This window comes from Hippocampus bargibanti, linkage group LG13 (assembly GCF_051943395.1).
Source record: "Hippocampus bargibanti isolate YZ-2025 linkage group LG13, ASM5194339v1, whole genome shotgun sequence".
In the NCBI taxonomy this organism is placed as follows: Eukaryota; Metazoa; Chordata; class Actinopteri; order Syngnathiformes; family Syngnathidae; genus Hippocampus; species Hippocampus bargibanti.
The window spans coordinates 20,535,860-20,562,583 of NC_142746.1; the positions used below are offsets into that span (position 1 = coordinate 20,535,860).

Below are 26,724 nucleotides of genomic sequence, written 5' to 3' on the forward strand. Positions count from 1 at the left end.
AACATTAAATTTTCTGTTTTATAGATTTTTTTAATAGTTATTATCACTCAAAAAATATTCTGAAAAAGAGAAAAAAATTCAATGAAAACAACAAAAACAATACAAAAACAGAAACAACAAAGCGCTACAATATAACTGACTTTTTTCAACTGAATACAAAACTGCATTATTTGACTTCATCTTTAATATTCGGAAAAAAATATATATATTTTAGCACATAGGCTTACTACGCTTCTTTATTTTACATTTGTGGCAAATCCAATATTTGACCAAAAAAAAAAAAAATATATATATATATATATATATAAAATTATTTTTAACATATAATTATGTTTAATAATTATTTTATTTCCCGTATATATATATATATGTATAATTATTTTTTAATTAATATGTTACTGAGATAATCTCACTTGTTTTAAAATGACAACCAAAACAAAACAAAAAAATATTTAATCAGAAACAAAAAATCCCTCCAATATTACTTTGATATTTTTTTTTACAACTGAATGCGAAACTTAGCATTATTTGAGTTCCTTGCAATAATTTTTAATATTTGAAAAAAAATGAATGTACGTTTTGTCCTTCGTGTTTTGTTTTAGTGGGGGAATCTCGCTTGTTTTAAATTTGACAGCCAAAATAAAAAAAAGTGAGTGACATTACACTTTTCATCCACTGGAGGGCAGCAAAGCTCAAAGTGAGAAAGCATCCCTTACTCTTTCAAAACTCACTGATTAAAAAGCTTGTGTCAGGAAGGGCATTCGACGTAAAAGCTTGGCCAAAACAAAGCCAAACCCGCGAATTCGCTGTGGCGAACCCCGAGGCGAAAAGCCGAAAGGAAAAGAAGAAGATTAAAAAGCTCGACAGTGACACGAGACGATCGCCATTTTGCACTCAAAAGGTGAAGTTTGATTCCAATGACTTTTAAATCCATCGGGTATTACCGAGGTAAAAATAGCCTCTATCTAAAATCTCAAGTCAGTCTCGTTTCCTTGAATCAATACACTGTGTACATTTTTCGAATTTTTAATCGAAACATAAATTACGTGTCAAAACGAGATTACAATTCTTAACCAAATACTTGAATGTCATCCAGACTTCGACAGTCCACTTTACAAATAATATATATATGTTGTGTTTCTGTAACGCTAACACAAGCGGAAATGCAGTTTAACGCGCATGCGTACATTATGCTTTCATAATCGACTGTACGCAGCGACAACAAATATATAAATATGATCGAGTGTTACTTTTGCTCCCCTTATTAATGATTGCAATTGCCCTTATTAAGCGATAATAAAGCTTACAAACACAACCCTACACATAATTATTTACTTATAGCAAGAATAAAAACAAAGGTAATTTGTTGAAATTATTTGATTTACTTAAAGGACAACCGACGCCACCGCAGATATTTTTTTATCGGATAAAAGTTGTTATACGGCGTGCACAATTCAAAATGATGAAAAAACGTATATAATACGAGGAATACGTATAAATTGACAGGTATGTATTCTGGTGGCTTTCAGCCTCGTAAATAACAAAGCAGAGCCTGCTCTACATACACGGGACAAATCTATAAACAATCTCTTTGTGACTTACAACTGTTTACTTTTGAGCTCCCACTCAAACCGATGCAAATTCAGCACCTCCGTCCCTTTTAGTAACATTCTACGAATACACGATACACAAATGGGTGTTGGGGTTCTCATTTTGAGTGATTGGGCTTGATGCTGTTCAGATACGGCATGCAGGTTGCCATTTGTTGACGCCTTATCTGCGTTATTGCCTTCAACGTGTTCCAATGGATTTTTCTGACAATGGAACTTTGGAAATTGAAGAACTCCAAACTTTTTTTCCCATTTTGTAGCAATGCTTAACTCCCAAATAAAGCAGTAAACAAAGAATATTGAAACAAAAAAAGGACATTTGACATTTAGCTCAACTAGAGATGGTACGCTAATAATGTGGCGTCCATTTTGTAGCAATGTTTTACTCCCAAAGAAAGCAGTGGAAGTAAACAAGGCTTTTTTTTGGTGTTCGCCCGCCTTCTCTCGACGGTGAAGGCAAAAAAATCCACTTGTCATTGTTTAAAAGCGACTTCACAAAAGCCAAACAATGTTTTTTTTTTATTTTTGTGACTCAATTTATAAAAATAGGTTCTACATGTCGTGCTTTTTCAGCTTGTTTTTAAACGCCGGCAAGGTGACCTTCCTCCACTTCCTGGCTCATTTGCATCCTCCTTGAGCCCACATCGGCCTTCATGTAGCATCCCAAGTGCGCACGAAGCAGGTAGCTACGTACATCATACCAAATATACATATTTTTAAAACCTTCAGCGCCTTTTTAATTAGTGCAATGTCAGCATTCATTATCTGAGCATTTAATGTTTTCTAAAAAGACAATAAAAAAATCATTACGCGCCAGTATCAATTAAGGTGACAAAAAAACTTGAAAAGAATTCATAGTTAGCCTTCAACAAATCAAAATTAAATCATCGTGACATTTTTAAAAGAATAACAACAAGAAAACCTGATTTTTTTAACACTTAAATGCCATTGAAATTAGATACCCCAACTACCTCTCCAGACACCCCGGCCTAAATTCTGATCATTGGACATTTTCCCATCAAGTTTAGCTCAGCTAGCTATGGTATGCTAATAATGTGGCATCCATTTTGTAGCAATGTTTAACTCACAAAGAAAGCAGTGGAACTAAACATGAAAAGAACATTAAAACAAAACTAAAAAAGGACATTTGACATTTAGCTCAGCTGGCTATGGTACACTAATAATGTGGCGTCCATTTTGTTTGAGTTGCTTTTCGAAAAAGCAACTTAAACAAAAACCAAAGTCCTAACGACTTGGAAGGATAAAAACCTGAGTTAATGTTGACGATCCAAAAACGTGACGACGAGGTCGTCTCCCTACGAACTGCGGTAGGTCTTGATGATGTCACGGATGGGCTTCCTGCACATGGGACAGGTCGCTTGTTCCTGCTTGAGCTTGAGGGCGCACGTGTAGCACAAACAAAGATGGCCGCAGTCGTACAGCGCAGTGTCCGCCGCGTCGTCGCAGCAAATGGCGCAGTCGTCCAAGACTTGCGGTTGGACGGGGGAAACCGGGCTGGACGACGGGGCGCTCGGCTCCATTTCTGAATGGGAAGATGATAAAAAATGTTGTTTTTTTTGGTTTGTTTTGGTGGGTGTTTTATTTTTAACCATGTAAGCTAGCACGGTAGCCCAAGTCACTGTTTTAGCTATGTATGCTGTGGGTTAGCGTCTCATACATATAGTATTTTCGATACATTTGAAATGTGTTGTTTTTATAGTCACAAAAGCTAGCACGGCAGGTTAGCAGCTAACACATACATTATTTTCTATAGATTTGAAATGGGGTGTTTTTATAGAGTCACAAAAGCTAATGTCTCCCTTTTAAAGTACGCTCTTGGATGCATTTTGGTAAAAAAAAAACATCCCTCTGCGCCATATTTAGCGAGTCGACGGGTGTCAGGCCGCCACTGCTTTTCCGCTACCATAAAAGTGTCCGGATTTTTTAATTGTTTTGAATCACCGTTTTAGCTATGTAAGCTAGCACGGTGGCCCAAGTCACTGTTTTAGCTATGTAAGCTAGCACCACGGGTTAGCGTCTCACATCTACAGTATTTTCTATATATTTGAAAAGTTTTTTAATAGAGTTGTTACTTCCGGGTTGAGTGAACGCTGGCGCGTGTGGTTGCCTCTGCTCACCTGCAGAAAAAAAACTGTAAGGTGTCCTTGAGAGTTTTGAAAGGCGCTTATAAATGGAATGTATTATTATTATTATTATTATTATTATTATTATTATTTTACACAGAATATTGAGTTTTAGGACTACATAAACATACAAAACAGTGTAAAAACCTTCGACTCTCTTCTTTCATCAGAAAAAAAGTGTTAATTCCTAAATTATATGGATCTGGAGTTATCTGAGCTTGAAATGGGGGTATCTGTCCGAAATACATACATATTGGTTTGACTAGCTAGCTGTTAGATTTCTAGCTGTCTGGCTGTAAACTGTCTCGCTGGCTAGCTGTTGGCTATCTGGCTACCTGTTACCTATTTATTAGCGATCCATTAGCTAGCTACTAGCTTTCTATCTATTTGAGTTACTTCGGGGTTGAGTGAATGTGGCTGCCGCTGATCGTCCACAGGAAAACTTATCCTGTGACTGTAAAGTGAACTTCAGAGTTTTGAATGGCGCTTTAGAAATGAAATGTATATTATTATTATTATTAACAACAGCTGAAGCAGGAACAAAGCGCTAACATGGGAAAAAACTTGCCACAGGCCATGGATAGTGCTTTATCGACACCCAAGCATGAAGAAACAAAATCGGGAATGGCGCTCTACGTCATATTTTCAATTCCCGAATAAATTCGTGACTGGCAGTGAATGAGTTAAATTCAAAATGAATCTTTATCGCCAAACCTGTGAGGGAAGGAGCGTTTAACTTGTTGTCCTTTCCCAGCGGCAAAACGTGGTCAGGCCTCGGGCAGGCGGTTGAGCGTGGACTCAAGAACAAGTGGATGAGTTGGTTGGTGGCGACAGATGAGTCTGACCATGCTACAACAGACAATTTGGATCTCGTAACTCAATCAAATCACTGATCGATTTTCACGTCACTGCTCGGATTTTCCTGACAGAAATGACCTCTTAACCGATGAAGAATGACTACAACAAAAAAGACAAAAAAAAATAGCTTAGAAATTAAATGTACAGTGATACCTTGGCTTACAAACTTAATTGGTTCCATGACAGAGTGTGTAAAGCGAAAAGTGTGTATCTCAAAAATCCATTTCCCAGAGGAAACCATTAAAATGAGAATAATCTGTTCCCAGATCCCCATAAAGCATAATTTTCTACTTTCTAATTTTCTAAGCCTAAAAACTACACAAATATACCTTATTTTATGTATAATAAATGTGCTATGGTATTATAGTGAAAAAATAAACTGTACTCTGATCCCTTGTGGGTGCTTTCTCTGCTATAATTTTACCTAGTTCCTCATCAATTGTGTTTTGTTTAGCTGGGTTGATAGCTTTTTGCATCAAGTGTACAGATGGCTTGTGCGGGTTATTCGTGGAGCCTGATTGATGGGAATTTTAACCTTGCAGTCTACACTCTGCCTTTGAACTATCAAAGTTCAGTCTCTCACTGTCATCTGCCTATCTCTTTAATGTTTAAACCACCTCCCCTCACTGCCGCGTTCTTGACCAATCACGTGGCTTTAACCGAAGACTGGGGGCGGGGAATAGAGGACAAGAAAAATGTCGGCAGCCATTTTCTTTTTTGGAGAATGGCTTCACTCTCTCTCTGTCTTAACCCCCCCACCCCCTCACTGCTGCGTTTTTGACCAATCACGTGGCTTTAACCGACGACTGGAGGCGGGGAATAGAGGACCAAAACAATCCGGCTGCCATTTTCTTGAACAGGCTAGTTCGCGAACGACACATCACTCAGCTCCGTGTGTATCCCGAAAAATAGTTTGTATGCCAAGGTAAATTTTTCATAAATTTAACGTTCGTAAACCGAGGTATCACTGTACTTAGCAAACCAGGAAATGCTTGTGACAAAAAATACAAACATTAACATTCTACTTTCAGTAGCGTTGTGTAATTTTTATCGTCTTTATGCCCATATATGGTCATCATGCCCTAAGCGACAGCAATCGGGAGACATGGGCACTTGATTCTAAGTCGACTACTTAAGCTGAAGTGTGTTTTTTTCCCCCTTCATGAACAAAAAGTACCACCAGACAATGATGTCCGATGTTTAGATTTGTCTGTGTCGTCTCTTATTTGTGCTCCAGCTCAACATCACATTGCTATTCGCTCCGTAAATATATGACAAGATATGTGAGGGAAAGAAAAATGTCAGCGCCGGGGATCTTCTTTATCATCACGTAGAAAACTAAGTCGTGTCAGCAGAAGCGCGAGAGGGTTTGGAGCAACCTGTGGCGGAAGATGAATGATTGGAGTTGGGGGGTCCATTGGACGGAATGTTGACGTTGGATGCGGGTGTGTCGTTGACGGACGGGGGCGATCTCGGAGGGGGTTGGACATCCGAGTGCGAAGACAAACCTGAGAACATGAAATGGGCGAGAGCATCACAACAAGGCACTCTAGTCCCGTAAACTTTGTTACGTGGGGATGATTTTCCAAAAGGCGAAATGTCGGTGAAAATGGTACGAACAAAAGAAAGAAAGAAAGAAAGAAATTGAGAGTTTTGAAACGGTGTTGTGTATATACCTTTAAGAGGCGAGGCCTAACAAAAATAAACTCCTCCCCTCACTTCTGCATACTTCCTTGGCACCAATATGCCACAAGATGGCGCCAAAGCACTTCCTTTATACTAGATTCAACTGAAATTTTAATAATACATTTGATTTCTAAGCGCCTTTCGAAACTCTCAAGGTCACTTTACAGTCACAGGAAAAGCTTTTCTGTAGGTGAGCAGTGGCAGCCACACGAGCCAGGGTTCACTCAACCCGGAAGTAACTCAAATAGATCGAAAGCTAGCTAGCGAGCCAATCGATAGCCAACAGATAGCCAGCCAGCCACCTAGCTAATAGATAGCTACCTAGATACCTCAGCTTACGAACTTCTTCAGCCGTCATCTGTACTTCTTTGAAGGTGTCGGACCTTTCGCTTCTTATCCAAGAGGCTCCGTCAGAAAACTTTTTTTTTGCTGTTAGTTTTGGCCCGATATATATATAGCCCTACTGCCCAGACGTGGCGGTGCCAGACTCTGCTATGATAGGTCACCTCATCAGCATAACTAAGCCTATGTTGCCAAAGATGTGTCTTGTACGAACGACCCAAATTAAACCTCACCCCACCATGGCGATTTAGTGAAGGGTTTTGCTGTTTTATGAAAATAGCTCCTTTTACTCCCCTTTCAAACCATGTATTTTCTTTCACTAAGATTTTAACCTTTTTGTCGTCAAATGAGTGGTTGCTAGCTTTTAGGGGAACCCAAACAAATTCAAAAATGGCGCTCTACGTTATATTTTCAATTCCCGAATAAATTCGTGAATGAGTTAAGCATTCGTTGAAGAATATTTCTCATCAAACAGATCCAATCGCGACCAGACGACAAGAAGGAGTGCGTGGGAGCAATTGGGTCCCATCTGTTCCGTCTCGACAGGCACGGCGACACCGCAACCATGACATAACTGTCACTCGCTTCGTTTTGCGGGGGGCCCCGTTTCCATAGTAACCGCTAGTTGCCAGGCTCCCCCGGCGTGTGGGTGAGTGGCGACGCATCCCGATCGACCGATCGAGCGTTCTCCTTCCCACAGCTGGAGTGGGAAAACGTCTCTCAGGATGAGCCTGAAGAGAGCGGAGGCGGTGAGCCAAGACGGAGGAAGTGGAGAGGAGTGATGGCGTCCCGCCGATGTGGACGCCCGGTGTCTCCGAGCGCGGCGCAATAATAATAATATTATTATTATTATTAATAATGCATACGGTGGGCATCGTTTGGAGCTATTATGAGCTAACCCCCTCCTGGTGAATAACTGTGGCGGCAGCCTGACAGAAATGACCTCTTAACCGATGAAGAATGACTACAACAAAAAAACGACAACAAAAATAGCTTAGAAATTAAATGTACAGTGACATCTTGGCTTACAAACTTAATTGGTTCCCAGACACAGTGTGTAAGGTGAAAAGTGTGTATCCCAAAAAGTAATTTGCCATAGGAAACCATTAACATTAGAATAATCCGTTCCCAGGTCCCCTTAAAACATCATTTCCTACTAAATAAGCCTTAAAACTACACACAATATACCTTATTTTATGTATAATAAAATTGCTATGGTATTATAATTAAAGAATAAACTGCACTGTATAATAAAGTCGTTTTATTTACCTTTGTGATGGTCGTTGATGGCTTGATGGAATGGAGTGGCCGCTTTCATCAGCATTAAAGACTTGATGAGGAACGTAGCCTTCTTCTTTCACCATCTTGAGGAATGATCCCTTGTAGGTGCTTTCTCTGCGATAATTTTACCTAGTTCCTCATCAATTGTGTTCTGTTTAGCTGGGTTGATTACTTTTTGCATCAAGTGTACAGATGGCTTGTGCGGGTTATTTGTGGAGCCTGATTGATGGGAATTTTAACCTTTTCTACGTTCTAATTTTCTAAGCCTTAAAACTGCACAAAATATACCTTATTTTATGTATAATAATGACTGCCGCTGCTCACCCACAGAAAAACTTATCCTGTGATTGTAAAGTGACCCTGAGAGTTTTGAAAGATGCTTAGAAATGAAATGTATTATTATTATTATTATTATTATTATTATTATTATGTATATAAAACGGGTGTGATGTAATGTTCGCCATGCGAGTCAGGGTGCACCATGACATTAATTTCAATCGACAGCAGAGGGCGCCAAAATGGCATCACCCTGAGATCTCGTGAAATCCTTTCAAAATGTTCCACCACTTGCCAACCGTAACATGGAAAAGCATCACGGGAAAAAGAGATGGAAATAAGCTTGAAGATGTAGCCAACATACCGAAAATCTTGAGCTGCGTAATGTTCTTGTCAGGCGAGAAGAACATCCACAGCGGGGTGGAGTTGGCCACGCACATCTGCACCCCCAGGCTGACGCCATTGCGGTTCACGACGACCTCGCCGTCGGCGTTCACCTCGAAGCCGACGATGTCTTCGTCCGACAGCTGCGTTGACAAGTTGTCAAAAGCCCAGAACTCCGAACGGTCCAGCAACCGCACCAGGTTGTCCGGCAGGTCCTGGGGCCTCAGCGTGGTCGGATCGCAGGCCGTCACGCCGTAACTCAGCTTGGCCGACGCCGTTGCCTGCAACATCACGAAGACGCTTTCGCCGTGATCCAGAGGCCGACTGGTGAAGACTAGCGTCCTGTCCGGACCCTGATGCTTCTGGATCGTCGCCGTCTGAGGAGTCGTCAGACACACGTGTTCGCCGTGCACATAGTGAAACCGGAGTTGGTTCTCCAGGAGGTTCGAAGGCTCAGAGCACAACCGTAAGTTATGAGAATTTTGGGGCATGTGGTCAATGGACTGGTCCCTGTCACGGTCGTCTTCGTCCGAGCCGTCTTCATACTTATCCATGGGAAGTTGTCGGTTCTGACTCCTTTTCTGGCTCTTCAATTGGGAGTTGCTGGAAGCGTTCCTTGATACGTCCACCGAGAGTGACTCACTGTCTGTGGGGACATGGAAGTACATTACTACAGTGATACCACGGCTTACGAACGCTTTAGCTAACGAACTTTTCGGCTTATGAACATTAAATTCGCCAAAATATTAGTTTTCGGGAAACACACGGAGCGCCACAATGGCTGGCGAAGTAGTTTTCGGCAGAAAAACACCAAACCACACGGCCGAACATCGCCACCGTGGCTGCCGGACTACTTTTCCACACCTCCTTTCTCTACGTAGTTTGCTATCGAGTGGATACTTTTGCTTTTTTGGGACTGAAAAAAATCCCACAAAATAAAATTACAGTCGAGAAGAAGGAGATGATCGAAAAACCCGAACGAGGTGTGCGTTTGTGTAACTTAGCGTCCCAGTGCCAGTATGCTAAATCGACCATTGCTACGTGTGGCGAAGGTTGTTTACAAGAGGTTGAAAAATGTCTGTTGATTTGGATTAACGAAAAGCAGCGCGCAAAGGACAGTGTGAGTGAGGGTATTATCGCCGAGAAAACGCCGAGGCAACTTCACTCGGATATCAAGAGGCAACTATATCAACAACCATCACAAAGGTAAATAAAATGACTTTATTATACCGTACATTTTAGGATAGAACAAAGAAAAACAAGATACTGTAAGCATAGTAAAAATAGAAATGTCAGCAGACTGAGATGTATACTGTAAATGCAAAACAGTTTCAAAACAAAACTTTACATTGTGCAAGTATCAAGAAAGGTATATTGATATATATACAGTAGCTGTATTGCATCAACCGATATTTACAGTACAAGAGTCCAGTTTTTCCCCCTTTTTTTCCACATGTGATTATTGAGAATCAGAATTATGACACAGATTGAAGTAGTACTTCACATCCAGGGAAGCTAATCCATTCCAATGAGCGTTCGCTAGCCTAGCCTCGGGTCAGCAGCAAAGTTACAACGCAAAAGAAAAACAAAGAAAAATATGCAGAAGGGGGTTTATGTAACATGTCGCAGAAAAAAAAACATGCCTCCCACTCGGTCTCTGGTGTGTTTGTCGACGGATTGAAGCTTTTAGGACATTTTCTGACCAGCAACATATTGACCTCCATTTTAAGGGCCAATTTGCCCCAAATACTCTCTTACTCCAGTATAAATAAACGTAAATAAAATAAAAAATACTTTTAATTGATTTTTTTTGTTGAATTTTGGAGTCTTTAAAGGGGGCGGAGCTATAATTGACAGGTGACCATTCACTTGCCGTAAAAAAACACGTTCAGTCGTAAATCACTAATGAGGACGCCAGGAGAACACCGAAGCTAAGCGACATAGTGACCTCCATTTTCAGGGCCAATTTGCCCCGAATGCTCTCTTACTCCATTCTAAATAAACATAAATAAAATAAAAAATACTTTAAATTGATTTTTTTGTTGCATTTTGGGTCGTTAAACGGGGCGTGGCTATAACTGACAAGAGACCACTCACTTGCCGTAAAAAAAAAAACGTTCAGTCGTAAATCACTAATGAGGACGCCAGGAGAACCCCGATGGTAAGCTCCATTTGTTATTTTGTCAAATCTTTTGAATTATCTTTTGAGGTTTAATCGTGCTTGCTTGCTTAGCTTCGTTTGTCTGCTTTGTTGCGTTTCAATGGCTTTTGTGTTTGCTGCATTGCTTAACGTTAATTTCTTTACGCAAACCAGCGATGAACACTCGCTAAAGGGGTGTTTAAACGACATGGGGCAAACGTTATGAAGTTTAGACTTTTATAAAGTTAAGTAATTGTGTTTATTTGGCGTGTTGCCATTTCGTAGTTGTCGGGCTGCATTGGAAAGTTTGAATGATTTTTCCTTGACGGATCGAGTGAGTCATAGCGGCGTTTTACTTCCGGGTGTTGAATGCTGGGATTTGTAGTCCTTTTGGTCTCGATTCTATTTATGTGATTTCTCACTGCTTCGACGATGAATCTTGGCATTATAGATCGTTTTGATTACATTGAAAACATGATAAATGACAACATGTGTATGATTTGGTATGTGATTATTGATAATTATTTATTATTGATGACATGGTTGACAAAATTATTATCCTGTATTCACCTGGTGAATTCATGTCTGTTATTTACATGTTTGGATTGTGATGTATGAAGATAAGTACATTATTTTTGTTGATTTTTATTACCTGCTGTGTGCCTCAATAAATAATCAATGACTTAGAAATCACACCTCACATTATCATATAAAACAAGGTGTACAACACGCATGACAAACATTCATTATTTTAAATTATATTCACCTTTCAAAGCTCTCAAGGACACTTTACAGTCACAGACAAGCATAGGTACTATAATAAATACAATACAATCACAAATAGAATACAATAAATAAAATACAGTTATAAATAGAAAAAAAGAGAAAGAGCTACACAGAAAATGCAATTTTAAATCGGTGGCTTTTGATGGGATTTGAAGGTGGGAAGAGAATCGATGTTACGAATGTTGGGAGGAAGTGAGTTCCAGAGTTTGGGGGCAGAGCAGCTGAAAGCCTTGTCCCCCATCGTACTTGAGACGGGCAGGGGGGGACTGTCATCAATGGACAGTCTAAATATTATATACCACATCAATACATATATGTATGATTATTTATGAAGATGGCTAGTTTATGCTTTCTTGTTACTCATCCAGTTATAAATATGATTCAAATAGTTCTGAAGAGGAAAGCATCAATGTTTGCAATCGATTAAAGTCCTTCCGTATCAATTTGAGCCGTCAGGACTCCAATGTAGCGTCCCAGAAAATGCACAAGATGGCGCCCAAGCACCGTTGGAATTGGGCTGTCCTTTAAACAAAGGTGTTGTATATAAGACAAACACGACTTCACATGACAGGTTTGTGTCTTCCTCTTTGTTTGTGACCACTGATGACATTGTGCTTAGGAATCCATTTTCATTGAGGAGACACTCCCCCAGTCTAATTGTAGCCAAAGCACAAGACTGTTGCTCCAAATGTGAAGACAGGTGCGCCCTGGTATGCTCGGCGGACATGTTGCGTGATTCATAAACAATTTACTCAAACTAAAATTAGCTTCATTGGGAAATAAGGCCAAGAGATGAGTGACAGGTTGACAGCTCTCACCTCCAAACAGGTTTTTTAAAAAAATTTTGGTTTCACTTCTGTCTTCACAAACTATCTTCACTTTTAGCGACAGAATCTATTGCTAGCATGTTTTGTTCCCCGATCCCACTTTCAAAATAAAAACGAGTTGAACAATGATTTACTGGCTTTGAATTTCAGTATGTTGTGATTCAACATTTTTATATTATTATTATTATTTCTGTGTAAGCTCTCAGTCGTACAGGAGTGGTCCATCGATGAGAAGGTTTCTTCAGCCGTCATCTGTACAAAAGTGAAGGTTTCTTTAGTTCGCTGACGAAGCCTCTTGGATAGGAGGCGAAACGTCCGAAACCTTCACTTTTGTACAGATGACGGCTGAAGAAACCTTCTCATTATTATTATTATTATTATTAATACATTAGATTTATAAGCGCCTTTCAAAACTCTCAAGGTCACTTTAGTCATAGGATATTTTTTTCTGTGGGTGAGCAGCGGCAGCCACACGCGCCAGCGACTCAACTCAAATAGATAGAAAGCTAGCAAGCTAATAGATAGCCAACAAATACCTAGCTAGATAGCAACTTAGAGATAGCTAGATAGCCAGTCAGTTAGATAGTGACTAGATAGCAAATAGCTAGCCAGATAGCTAAAATAAATAAATAATGACAACACAAAGACACAGTCATTCTTTCTTCAGCACTTTCTGTACCCTCTTTGTGACATGAAGCAGTTCTAGATGAAAGAGGAGAGCATAGAAAGCTAGTTGGCTAGCTTGATAGTTAGCTAGGTAGCCATCTCGATAGTTAGCTAGGTAGCTAGCTCGATAGTTAGCTAGGTTGTTAGCGTTATAGTTAGCTAGGTAGCTAGCTTGATAGTTAGCTAGGTAGCTAGCTCAATAGCTAGCTAGGTAATTAGTGCGGTAGTTAGCTAGGTAGCCAACTCGATAGTTAGCTAAGTAGCCAGCTCGATAGTTAGCTAGGTAGCCAGCTTAATAGTTAGCTAGGTAGCTAGCTCAATAGCTAACTAGATAGATAAAAATAATTGAAGAGAAGAGAAAAGACCAAAAAAGCTAAATGAGATGAAAGAAAGTTAAGCTAAAAAGCGGGAAAAAAACACATTTGAACAGCGAGACAAAATGGCCGCCGCTGGAAAAACGGAACAGCAGCGCCCCCACCAAGAGTTTCCTGTGTTCCTTGTCGAGAACCAGAGGCAAGTTGGCGGCGTAAACATAGGTGTCGCCTTTAGCATTTGAGCTACGCTAAGTCCGGATCGTTTCGCTTTTTTAATGTGGCAGTATCACGCCAGCTTTGACCCCACTGTACTGAAATAACAATAATTTGATTTGAGTACAATTTTGGGCTACTCGACCTATAACCCCGTGTACCCCCCCCCCGACGCGTCACTTTTATCATAAAGAGGCAGCACATCTCCGGCCAGCAGCTGATAAAACTGCTTGAACTCAATTACTTCCTCAGCAAAGAGTGTCCACAAGCAAGTCTGGACGTCTTATTATTAGCACGCTTATCATCTTGACAGCAACGAGATAACTTCTATCTTCGCCATTAGACTTGGTGTTTTTTTTTTACGTCTTGTTAAGTCCCGCAAAAGCCCCAAAGAGGAAATGCAAATAAAGTGATACCTTGGCTTACGAACTTAATTGGTTCCCAGACAGAGTGTGTCAGGTGAAAAGTGTGTATCCCAAAAAATAATTTCCCATAGGAAACCATTAAAATGAGAATAATCCATTCCCTGGTCCCCATAAAACATAATTTTCTAAGTCTTAAAACTACACAAAATATACATTATATTATGTATAATAAATGTGATATGGTACTATAATTAAAGACATAACGGTACTGTATAATAAAGTGGTTTTATTTACCTTTGTGATGGTCGTTGATGGCTTGATGGAATGGATTAAAGCATGCAAAGCTATCTAATAGCTCGCTAGTTAGTTAGCCGGCTATATTTTAGCTATCAATTATCATGCTAGCTGGCTGGCTATCTATTCGCTATTTGGTAGCTAGCTAGCTAGTTTTCGATCTATTATACTTATTATTTACTTCCGGGTTGAGTGAACGCTGGCGCATGTGGCTGCCGCTGCTCACCCACAGAAAAACTGATCATGTGACTGTAAAGTGACCTTGAGAGTTTTGAAAGGCGCTTAGAAATGAAATTTATTATTATTATTATTTTTATTATTACTCTCTTCTTTTATCAGAAAAAAAGAATTAACTCCTAAGTTATATGGGTCTGGAGTTATCTGAGCTTGAAATGGGGGTGTCTGTACAAAATACAATACAATGCATACATGTTGATTTATATAGCGATTTAACAACAGCTGAAGCGCTAACATGGACAAGAGGCAAATCCACACAGGACGGCGATGTTATGAAATCAGCATTTAGTGTGAATATTTCCCGATTTATTCATCTAGCTATCCAGCTATCTAGTTAGCTGTCTTGCTAGGTAGCTCTTTGCTATCTAATTGCTCTCTTGCTCCCTGGGTGGCTAACTACCTAGCTATGTATTAGCTATATGGCTATCAAGCTGGCTGGCTGGCTATCTAGCTGGCTATCTATTGGTTAGCTAGCTAGCTTTCTATATATTTGAGTTAGCTACTCTCAAGGTCACTTTCCAGACACAGGATAAGGTTTTCTGATGGTGATGGTGGCGCACCAGCGTTCACTCAACCTCAAATAGATAGAAAGCTAGCCAGTTAAAAAATAGCTAATAGATAGGAAGCTATCTAGATAGCTAATATGTTTCCTGACTGAAATAGCTCACTAGCTAGCTAATAGATAGATATAATAGCAAGCTATCTAGATAGTTAATAGCTCGCTAACCAGAACATTGAGTATTTACTATTTTGATGATTTTTGACTTATTGTTTTTATTGGAAACCAAAATAGAGCCAAACATTCACGTATATAAATGTGAATACATTTGCCAGAACCGAACGGACAATTGCCATTGGGACGAGTTTTTAGGTCTACCGTGTCTAACGTTGGGACCCGTCAAAGCCAAGTTCAACCTTCTAAGACCAAATATGATTCGGAAAGTTTGACAAGTGCCAAATATGTCCCGAGTACACTTTGTTCTCTGGCCCTTGGTGCTGCAAGGATTAGGAGCTCAACGGACAGAGCGGTAGGTAGGTGGGCCGGTTGAGAGGAGAACTCATCAAGGCCGTCTCGCCTTTAAACAGCGTCCATGTGGGGGATTTGCGCAAAGTATGCATGCTTAGGGGGGAGAAAAGAGGGGTTGGGCGATCAAGGACAACATCTCATTGCGATGTTGAGTGATGTCATATATCATGAGAAAGCCGAACAAGGTGGAACTGAGGGGTGGGTTACCTAAAAAGGGAAGAGGGGGGCTTATAAAGAGAGCATAGGCGCTAGGAAAAACACGCTATGAGCTATTGAGGACGGAAATACGGTGGTAGCTTGGTTTACGAACCCCTTGGCTTACAAACTTTTCGGTTTACGAACGCTACGTTTATGAACATTTTACCTTGGCATACAAACTATTTTTCGGGATACACACGGAGCGCCACCATGAAGGATGTGTCGTTTGCGAATTACTCATTTTTGTCCTCAATTTCCTGCCCCCAGTCTTCGGTTAAATATCCAGGAAGTCTTGTTTTCGAGTTGAGGACGATGCCTGACGTGACGTCACGTCAGGAACGCCCCTGACCGAGAAAGCGACACACAATGCATTTTGGGTACTTTGTTTGGTCTGAAAGCATCGTGTTGATCTGTGTTGATGGCGAAATTAAAAGGAAAACTACATAAATAATGCGATGGTGAATCGTTGTGTCTTTCACCAAGACTACTATTTGATACTAGTTGACACAAATTCCCAGCAGACAAATCAGACCATTTCCAACGGAGCTTGTGCGCCATCTTGTGCATTTGCTGGGCGCTCGTCCAGACGGCTCGAATTGATTGCAAACATTTATGCTTTCCTCTTGAGAATTATTGGAATCATATTCATAACTGGATGAGGAATCTGAACTCTCTGAAGCCATTGTTTTGATTCTGGAGCAAGGCAGTATGTGACCAATAGTGACGTCATGAACAAGGGGGCGGGACCTTCTAAAACTCGCCATTTCCAGGGTCATTTTGAAGTAGTTTTGGGACACTGTAAGTCATTTTTATTGTGTTTTGCATTTGACCAAAAATATCAGCCTGCGTGTTTTGGGTATTTTAGATGCTATAAAACGTTTTTCTGATGTCGGTTAGGAAACCAAAAAATGGTGTCGGTTGCCCTTTAAAAAAATTAAAGCCGATTAGTTTTTGAAAAAAGGAGGACCTCGTTTAGGTCTTTAGCTAATAACCAGGCGGCTTGACATTAAAAAGAGGACTGATTTAGAAGCTTAGAGTTGACATCTGACAGGTAGGCGAGGCTGCGCCGGAGAAATTGCGGTGCGAAGTTCGCAATTCAGACAAAGGTCTGGATCGATTCAAAACTATTTTGCCTTATAGTGTTTCATTCCTTATATCCTGCTGATTGTCTAAGACTCCCACGATTGCTTTGGCAACCAGCCCGTGGTGCCCCCCCCCCGCCCCGCCTCTCGCAAGCCATTCACCAGTAACCCTAATGAGGACTCTCAGAAAATGGATGGAGGCGGTGGTCTGCAAATCGACCGCCATAAGTCTCCTAACCTACCAACAAAATGACCCGAGGATGCATTCAGTATCTAGTACTCGACCTTGCTATATTTAAAACCTTGTTATCCCCCCTAAAAAAACATGACGTGCCAAGTAATCCCTTATTGACACGTGAAACAATAAGCAAGCTGACGCCAGCGGAACGGAAATAGAAGCCAACAACGCAATGTTGTTGGTTTGACCTTTTCTGTTTGAGTGACACGCAAAGCTGTCACTCTCACATGTCGGGTTGATCCGACTTGTCATTCCGAGGTTACGCCCACGCTAACATAAATGAATGCGCTTAAATATTATAGCCTCGGAAGAAACGTCGTGTTTGATCGGCAACATCTGATTTGCTGTTCTCGTAAAATTGTATTCCGAGATCTGTCCATCATAATTGGAGACCGGGGGACAGGTTTATGGACCAAGTTTTATAATCGCATTAACGGTTCCATCCATCAAACATTTAAAAGTGAAATAAATTTAACTATACCTTTTATTGTGCCGGTTGGAGACCCGCACTTGCTTCGCAATTACAAGCTTGTCCGCTTTGTCCCCGTCAGGTGTGGCTTAAAACTCGGAGAGCATCAATCAAAATTGACGATTTAAATTTAAGAACGCAACTTTTGTGAGAATGATCAACTGAAATTTTGCAGAATGATCAGCAGATATATCTGAGATACAGCCGCTATGAGTACAAAGACAATCGCTAACAGCTATCATGCTAACAGATGCTACGCTTGTAGCAAGATAGCGAAACTGAGTGCCCGACACAGATCCGTCAGAAAATGACATCTTTCTGAACTCTTGATAACGGTGATGGATCTTACCATGTTGAAACGAAGAGGAACAAAAGGCTAACACACCCACAGTAGCAATGCTAGCATAAAGCAAGATGGCAACCGCAGTCAGGTAAACGTCAAAATGGCTCATTCATGATTTTACACCGTGGTTTGTAAATCCTATTTTAATTTTATTTCAAATAAAATGTATTAAACCTTAACAAGCTAATAGTTGCTATTCCAATTTAATCATCAGACTCTAAGAAACCGAATCCCTCTATTCAGGAAACGGTAGCAACGCTAGCATAAAGCAAGATGGAAACCCCAGTCAGGAAAACAACAAAACGGATTGTGTAACTTGGCAGGAATCCATCATGCGAATCGTTGTGGTCTTATGGGAACTGGGACGCTTCAGATTCGGAGAAGATGCTTTCTTGTTACTCATCCGGTTATGAATATGATTCAAATAGTTCTGAAGAAGAAAGCATATATGTTTGCTCTGTGTACGAAAAAAGTTTGTATGCCAGGGTCAATTTTTCATAAACTTAACGTTCGTAAACTGAAAAGTTTGTAAGCCAAAGGGTTGGTCAACCGAGGTATCACTGTATTCGGTTTCAGGGTAGCCTACAGGTTGACTCTTGACTGTAGGCTGCTAGCTTAATTACATCATAAATAGGTTATGGAAGTGCAGGGGCGGCTGGGTCGACGACATTATTTTGCTATTAGCCCCGCTAAATGCATTTTTAGCTAGAATAGCTAACGTGAAAATAAATGCTTTCCCTCAAGGTAAATGTTGACCGATGAGACAGATGTCTCACCGCTGCGCCTAAGTGATTAAAGCTGCTAAAATATTCTGCTCGGACAATTAATTTTATGATGCCATAACTTTGCACATATTCATTAACGATTTGCTTATTCAATTATGCCGGTTCAATTAAAAGCATGCATCGGTAAATTTTATTATCTTTTAAACAGATTTTTTTTTTAAATGTCACGGAAATTGAACGCATTTGCTTCTCATCGCAATATATTTGACTTTGCTAGCTGCTAAATGTCATGTCAGTTGAAAATTAACTTTTTTTTGTAATCACCAAAATTAATTTAGTTTGCCGTATTTAAAAAAAAAATGAGATTTTTGCTTTTCATTGGGACACAATGTTCCTTTGAGAAAACGGGGGTTCGTTTTTAATTAATTTATTTTAACATAGTTTGCTTTTTACACAACCGCGACAATATTCTTGATTTTTGCACCTGCTTGTCATTGTCCAGAAAAACGTTAAAGGTTTTGGTTTTATCCGACTTTTTTTTTAATGAATAACGAAATAGCTAGCGGCATTTCTGATTGTCTCGTTCCTGAATTTTCCGGTTTATAAGGCGCACGGGAGTATAAGGCGCACCCACAACAAATGTTGCATTTTCACACTTTTTTGTATATATATATATAAGGCGCACCGAACTATAAGGTGCACCTTTAATGAATGGAAAAAGTTAAAAATATATTATATAAATACATAGATTTTTTTCACCTGATTATCATTTGCCAAAGATACTTATGAATACCGTATTTTCCGGTGTATGAGGTGCACCGGAGCATAAGGCGCACCCCAACGAATGGTCTATTTTCACTCTGATGTCATTTAGGAAACAAAAAAATGGTGTCGGTTGTCCTTTAAATCGCCTTATCCGGGTCTCCTAGAATTTTTTTTTAAATCTAAGACAATTGCACGTTCACATTTTGATCCCTCTACGGAGTGAGACATTCCACAGACTGGATTGTCTTTCTTTGAAGGTTACAAAAAAAATCCCTCGCAGACCTGACATCATCAATCCTCTCAGCAGGACCGACACACTTGACTTGTTCACGTACAAGAGCCGCGAGGCGAGCAGCACCGCAAGGCCGGCGAACCTCAAGATAGTCGCGCCAGATAGCACGTGCCATCGGCTTTCAAGCGTGTGGTGAGAAATCGAGTTAAATGGGTCGAACTCCACAAATACAGTAGCCTCTTTCTATTGTTTTATTTACAGCGGCGATAGCCTTGACTTCGGAGATGAGAAGCAGAGATGTTCTCGGAAAGGTTTAGAAATATGTCCTGGTAGAGTTTGACGATTTAATATAGTTTTTAAAAATTGGACACAGCTGCTCTGTCATAAACGCTTTTAACAACCAGAAATGAATCGGTGAAAAGATGCCCTGATTGCTGGTTTTCTTTCATCCAGCAAAAGCTGTCAAGTTTGGAGAAAAGAAAAAAATCCCTTAAGGGAGATTTTCTTGTGACTCACAAAGATGGAGGGACGGGGGGGCGTTTACAATTGAACCCTGCATCTTTTTCCACAGAGCTATTCTTGGGGGGGGGGGGGGGGGGCGCTAGGAAGGTAGGAACAGCTGTTATTAGCCAATCATAATCAGGCGGACATGTTTGTCGTGACAAATAAACAAAGAAACAAATAAATAAGTAATTAAATAAAATAAATACATGGATAAATACATAAATTGTTGTGCAAATAAATAATTAAATACTATAATAAGTAATTCAAGAAAATAAAGACATGGATAAATACATAAACAAGTTATGTAAATAATGTAATAAATAATGAATGAATAAATAAGCGAATAAGTAAATGGAAGGAAACAAGGTAGGAAGGAAGGATTTTTTGGTGGGCGCTAGGAAGGTAGGAACAGCTGTTGGAAGGAAGGAAGGTAGGAAGTAAGTAAGTAAGGAAGGAAGGAAGTAAGGAAGGTAGGTAGGTAGGTAGGTAGGGATGAAGGAAGCAGGCAAGGAAGGATGCAATGAAGGATGATAGGAAGGAAGGAAGGATTTTTTGGTGTCCGCTAGGAATGAAGGAACAGCTGTTTTTAGCAACCGACAATCATGTGTTTGTTGTGATAAATAAATAAATACATATATATCTATATCAATAAATACATCAATAAATCAATAGAAAATAAATGAACAATTACGCAAATACATAATTACATAAAGTAATAAATAAGTACAGAAATGAATGATAGGAAGATGGGATGGGGAGGCGCTGGGAAGGCTAGAACAGCTGTTATGAGGAAGAAAGAAGGATGGCAGGAAGGCGACTCACCGAGTAACTGGACTCCTTTGGTGTTTCCGTAGACGTCAACGAGAACCCACAAGGGCAGATGAGCGCTAACCTTCTTGAATAGCCGTCTGGGAGCGCTTCCGTTGATCCGGTAGTGCGCTCGGCCCTTTTGGGTGACCCAAAATGAGATGATGGCGTCCTTCATGACGAGTTTCTCGTGCAAGGGTATCGCCCAGTATCCGCTCCTCGAAACCAGATCTGGACTTGAATAGCTGGGCAGTGTTTTGGGGTCCATGCAAGACGGGTCTTGGGAAGTAAAACCGATGCGCAGAGCACCCTGCCAGTCCTCTTGGTTTTCTATGATCTGGTTTTTAGGCGGGTCGGGGTGGCAGAAAGGATGAAACAGAACAACGATCAAAATGAAGTCACTTAGCGTTCTCAGCAAAGTGACTGCCATTTTAACCCTACAACCATTTTTATCCAATATTTTGACGTTTTTGACAAATAGCCACCGTATCAAATTCTGGGACAGTGACACCTTGGCTTAAATTGAACACATTTGCTTCTCATGGTACCACCGCAATATATTTGACTTTGCTAGCTGCTAAATGTCATGTCAGTTGAAAATTAACTTTTTTTTGTAATCACCAAAATTAATTTAGTTTGCCGTATTAAAAAAAAAAAGAGATTTTTGCTTTTCATTGGGACACAATGTTCCTTTGAGAAAACGGGGGTTCATTTTTAATTAATTTATTTTAACATAGTTTGCTTTTTACACAACCGCGACAATATTCTTGATTTTTGCACCTGCTTGTCTTTGTCCAGAAATACGTTAAAGGTTTTGGTTTTATCCGACTTTTTTTTTAAATGAATAACGAAATAGCTCGCGGCATTTCTGATTGTCTCGTTCCCGAATTTTCCGGTTTATAAGGCGCACAGGAGTATAAGGCGCACCCACAACAAATGTTTTTTGTATATATATATAAGGCGCACCGAACTATAAGGTGCACCTTTAATGAATGGAAAAAGTTCAAAATATATTATATAAATACATAGATTTTTTTCACCTGATTATCATTTGCCAAAGATACTTATGAATACCGTATTTTCCGGTGTATGAGGTGCACCGGAGCATAAGGCGCACCCCAACGAATGGTCTATTTTCACTCTGATGTCATTTAGGAAACAAAGAAATGGTGTCGGTTGTCCTTTAAATCGCCTTATCCGGGTCTCCTAGAATTTTTTTTTAAATCTAAGACAATTGCACGTTCACATTTTGATCCCTCTACGGAGTGAGACATTCCACAGACTGGATTGTCTTTCTTTGAAGGTTACAAAAAAAATCCCTCGCAGACCTGACATCATCAATCCTCTCAGCAGGACCGACACACTTGACTTGTTCACGTACAAGAGCCGCGAGGCGAGCAGCACCGCAAGGCCGGCGAACCTCAAGATAGTCGCGCCAGATAGCACGTGCCATCGGCTTTCAAGCGCGTGGTGAGAAATCGAGTTAAATGGGTCGAACTCCACAAATACAGTAGCCTCTTTCTATTGTTTTATTTACAGCGGCGATAGCCTTGACTTCGGAGATGAGAAGCAGAGATGTTCTCGGAAAGGTTTAGAAATATGTCCTGGTAGAGTTTGACGATTTAATATAGTTTTTAAAAATTGGACACAGCTGCTCTGTGATAAACGCTTTTAACAACCAGAAATGAATCGGTGAAAAGATGCCCTGATTGCTGGTTTTCTTTCATCCAGCAAAACCTGTCAAGTTTGGAGAAAAGAAAAAAATCCCTTAAGGGAGATTTTCTTGTGACTCACAAAGAAGGGGGGGGGGGGCGTTTACAATTGAACCCTGCATCTTTTTCCACAGAGCTATTCTTGGGGGGGGGGGCGCTAGGAAGGTAGGAACAGCTGTTATTAGCCAATCATAATCAGGCGGAAATGTTTGTCGTGATAAATAAATAAACAAAAAAACAAATAAAAAAGTAATTAAATCAAATAAATACATGGATAAATACATAAATTGTTGTGCAAGTAAATAATTAAATACTATAATAAGTAATTCAAGAAAATAAAGACATGGATAAATACATAAACAAGTTATGTAAATAAATAATGTAATACATAATGAATGAATAAATAAGCGAATAAGTAAATGGAAGGAAACAAGGTAGGAAGGAAGGATTTTTTTGGTGGGCGCTAGGAAGGTAGGAACAGCTGTTGGAAGGAAGGAAGGTAGGAAGTAAGTAAGTAAGGAAGGAAGGAAGGAAGGAAGTAAGTAAGGAAGGAAGGAAGTAAGGAAGGTAGGTAGGTAGGGATGAAGGAAGCAGGCAAGGAAGGATGCAATGAAGGATGATAGGAAGGAAGGAAGGAATTTTTGGTGTCCGCTAGGAATGAAGGAACAGCTGTTTTTAGCAACCGACAATCATGTGTTTGTTGTGATAAATAAATAAATACATATATATATCTATATCAATAAATACATCAATAAATCAATAGAAAATAAATGAACAATTACGCAAATACATAATTACATAAAGTAATAAATAAGTACAGAAATGAATGATAGGAAGATGGGATGGGGAGGCGCTGGGAAGGCTAGAACAGCTGTTATTAGGAAGAAAGAAGGATGGCAGGAAGGCGACTCACCGAGTAACTGGACTCCTTTGGTGTTTCCGTAGACGTCAACGAGAACCCACAAGGGCAGATGAGCGCTAACCTTCTTGAATAGCCGTCTGGGAGCGCTTCCGTTGATCCGGTAGTGCGCTCGGCCCTTTTGGGTGACCCAAAATGAGATGATGGCGTCCTTCATGACGAGTTTCTCGTGCAAGGGTATCGCCCAGTATCCGCTCCTCGAAACCAGATCTGGACTTGAATAGCTGGGCAGTGTTTTGGGGTCCATGCAAGACGGGTCTTGGGAAGTAAAACCGATGCGCAGAGCACCCTGCCAGTCCTCTTGGTTTTCTATGATCTGGTTTTTAGGCGGGTCGGGGTGGCAGAAAGGATGAAACAGAACAACGATCAAAATGAAGTCACTTAGCGTTCTCAGCAAAGTGACTGCCATTTTAACCCTACAACCATTTTTATCCAATATTTTGACGTTTTTGACAAATAGCCACCGTATCAAATTCTGGGACAGTGACACCTTGGCTTACGAACTTAATTGGTTCCCAGACAGAGGTGTGTAAGGTGAAAAGTGTGTATCCCAAAAATTAATTTCCCATAGGAAACCATTAAAATGAGAATAATCCGTTCCCGGGTCCTCATAAAACATAATTTTCTACTTTCAAATTTTCTAAGCCTTAAAATGTAATGTATTATTATAAAACTACACTACTACTACACAAACTACACTAACTACACAAAATATACCTTATTTTATGTATAATAAATGTGCTATGGTATTATCATGAAAGAAATACACTGTACTGTGAACGTTTGTCAGCTTGTAAACCATTTGCTGTTCGAGGTGGTAGCATTCAAGTGGCTTTTTCGAGATAGAGCTAGCCTGACAGCTTGGGACGAGACACTTTTTTTTTGGCAAGCACACATAGAAAAGTGAGAAAACACAAGAGGGGAGAAAGGAGGTGAGAAGACGAGTTGGTGTGGAGGAGGACTTTCTCTCCCGGTCACACATAATAAAATAAAATAAAAAATAAATAAAATGAAGTATAGTATAGTATAGTATAGTATAGTATAGTATAGTATAGTATAAAATAAATTTGCTAATAGATAGCAAATAGATAGCCAGCCAGATGGAATTTTTGGATCGACAAATGTTGGCAAGATGCTTGGGCTTGATTGGTTCAGAGGACGCGTCATTCGGAAGATAAGGAGAGATGATGGATTGGAGTGATGGAATAAGCGAAGGGTCATGGGCAAATGGTTGCATGCATGGAAGGTGAAGAACGACGGACTGGATAGGTTAGGAAGTGGGTTGGGAAATGGTTAGCTCAATTTTGAGATGGTTTGGACCAGGCTCACCTTCAGCCGGACCACCTCGTTGACCGCCACGCTTCTATTACTGAAAACCAGGGCGTTGCAGAAGCTACCCTTCCTCCGGACCCTCCTCTGCGACTCATCAATGATGATCTGAGAACCCTTGGCGGTCGGGTGGAACAGCAGAGGTGGCCGGGCGGCAGTCGGTTGGGCCTTCTTACTGGGTTGACTGACATTTTGGTGGGGGCGGTTGCGGTGGTGGTGCTGGTAGTCATGCTGCTGTTGGTGCTGGTGGTGGTGGTGATGCGAGGTGGATGACCTTGCCAGGATGGGCACCGCGCAGTCGTGGGAATGCTTGTGGTGAAGCGAGCTGGGCGGAAGGGCTGTGAGGGGAACCGGTCCACGCAAGTACTCTGTAATACACAAATTTTGGGGCAGTGGGAGGCACATTTGTACTCTATTATTTGTCGTTCTATCTATTTGAGGTACTTCCGGGTTGAGTGAACGCTGCCGCGTGTGGCTGCCGCTGCTCACCCGCAGAAAAACTGATCATGTGACTGGAAAGTGACCTTGACAGTTTTGAAAGGCGCTTAGAAATCAAATGTATTATTACAGTAAAGTCTCGTTCTATCGATATCGGATATATCGATAGTCCCGGTTATATCGATACTATTTCTATGCACGCACGGAGAAAATTACATGCAAACAGGGTCGGATATATCGATAGTCCCGGTTATATCGATATTTTTTCGGACTCCCTTGAATATCGATATAACGAGACTTTACTGTATTATTATCAAGGTCACTTTACAGTCACATGATAAATATACGATTAAGGATTAATTTTATTGGTTTGCGTGAAATTATTAGCGATCACCGTTAGCTACCAGCGGTTGACACGAATTGGGTTTGAGCCAAAATGGTCTTTGGATGATCGGTTCACTTTTTTTCGTATAGCAGTTGTAGTACGCCATACATTATTTGAAATGATAAAAACCGTCTAAAACGTAAAGTTGACCGATATGGTTTATAATAATTATAAACATTACAATTTATAAAAGTAATTACGGATGACTTTAAGGACCAGTGTCAGTTGGATTACAACCCATTAACAACAGCTATGACGCCTCAAAGAAAGCCAAGAAAGAAGCAAGCATCAAAAAGTTGATTAAGTATAAAAAAAAACTTTACAAGCAACCTCTTAAATAAAACAAAGCGAAGAAAAAAAAACAATTGTATGCCCAACCATTTCGGAATGTTTATCTTTTTAAGGAAATGAACGAACTTGCATTTCAGGAAAGTTCTATTTGCGAAACAACCGTCATCTGATATTCCAACGTAGCCGAGAAGAGGTTAAAACTCGCTACAAAGACTCCACGAGGTAGATAAGATCAATAATACTTTTATAAAATAGCGATAAATACGATTAAAAAAACATGTGATGTTTTGGACTTACGATTGTTTCTGGTGATTTGGCCCCCCATGGCTGCTGCTGGACGCAAGGTGCGTTCACAGTCCTCTCCACTCGGAATTTAGTGTCGCATCTACGACAATCGCTTTCCAATGCGAGTCGTTGAATGCTTTCATTCAACCCGAGCGTGAGATGTCTTTTCGACTCGCACACGCGTACAGAAAAAAAAAGCTTCGAGAGCCTCTCAAGGAGGAGTGCACAAATGCTCCTCGCTTTCCTCATTTGCATAAAAGGTGCGAGTAGAGGTGGAGCCGGGCGGGTTTATTTATTCGATTTAAAAAGCGAGCACGCTCAAAGCCACGGTGTTAAGATGACCGAAACGCATATTGAAGAAAATTATGCCGTAATAGTGAGAAATAAATTTACCTAAACGATTCCGAACAAGCAAAAGTTCCTACTTCCAAATTCGAGCAGCATTCTGATATAAACCGGTGTGACTGCACCCACAAGAAAACAAAAAACATCCCACCGAGACACCGACGTTTTTGACTCATCAAAATAAAAATAAAAATGACAACGACTGCA

General features: G+C 40.4%; 1 protein-coding gene and 1 long non-coding RNA gene across 3 annotated transcripts; one reads left to right on the plus strand and one right to left on the minus strand.

Moving 5' to 3' along the window:
• Positions 1-576: 576 nt before the first annotated feature.
• Positions 577-8,727, plus strand: LOC148889682 (uncharacterized). 2 transcript variants are annotated; one of them, XR_016116844.1, is made up of 4 exons: positions 577-901; positions 2,184-2,292; positions 7,116-7,289; positions 8,595-8,727. It is a non-coding gene; the product is annotated as an uncharacterized LOC148889682 (long non-coding RNA). The 2 variants fall into 2 exon arrangements; XR_016116843.1 differs by lacking the exon at positions 8,595-8,727 and having other exon boundaries at positions 580-901; positions 7,116-8,177.
• LOC148889683 (E3 ubiquitin-protein ligase NEURL1-like) lies at positions 922-26,385 on the minus strand. Its single transcript, XM_089011532.1, has 7 exons — positions 26,185-26,385; positions 24,774-25,141; positions 23,439-23,760; positions 8,562-9,227; positions 5,992-6,120; positions 4,469-4,603; positions 922-3,153 (listed from the first exon to the last, which is right to left on the minus strand). Exons 1-7 carry the CDS (start codon positions 26,210-26,212, stop codon positions 2,927-2,929), a joined length of 1,875 nt encoding a protein of 624 aa, XP_088867658.1. The 5' UTR covers positions 26,213-26,385; the 3' UTR covers positions 922-2,926.
• Between the last annotated feature and the right edge of the window lie 339 nt (positions 26,386-26,724).

Coding starts and splice junctions, on each gene's coding strand:
- LOC148889683 (XM_089011532.1), bottom strand. CDS start 26,212: ATGGGGGGCCAAATCACCAGAAACAATC. Junction 25,142..26,184: donor CCAAATCACCAGAAACAATC/GTAAGTCCAAAA, acceptor TGTGTATTACAG/AGTACTTGCGTGGACCGGTT. Junction 6,121..8,561: donor TACGCAGCTCAAGATTTTCG/GTATGTTGGCTA, acceptor TCATGTTCTCAG/GTTTGTCTTCGCACTCGGAT.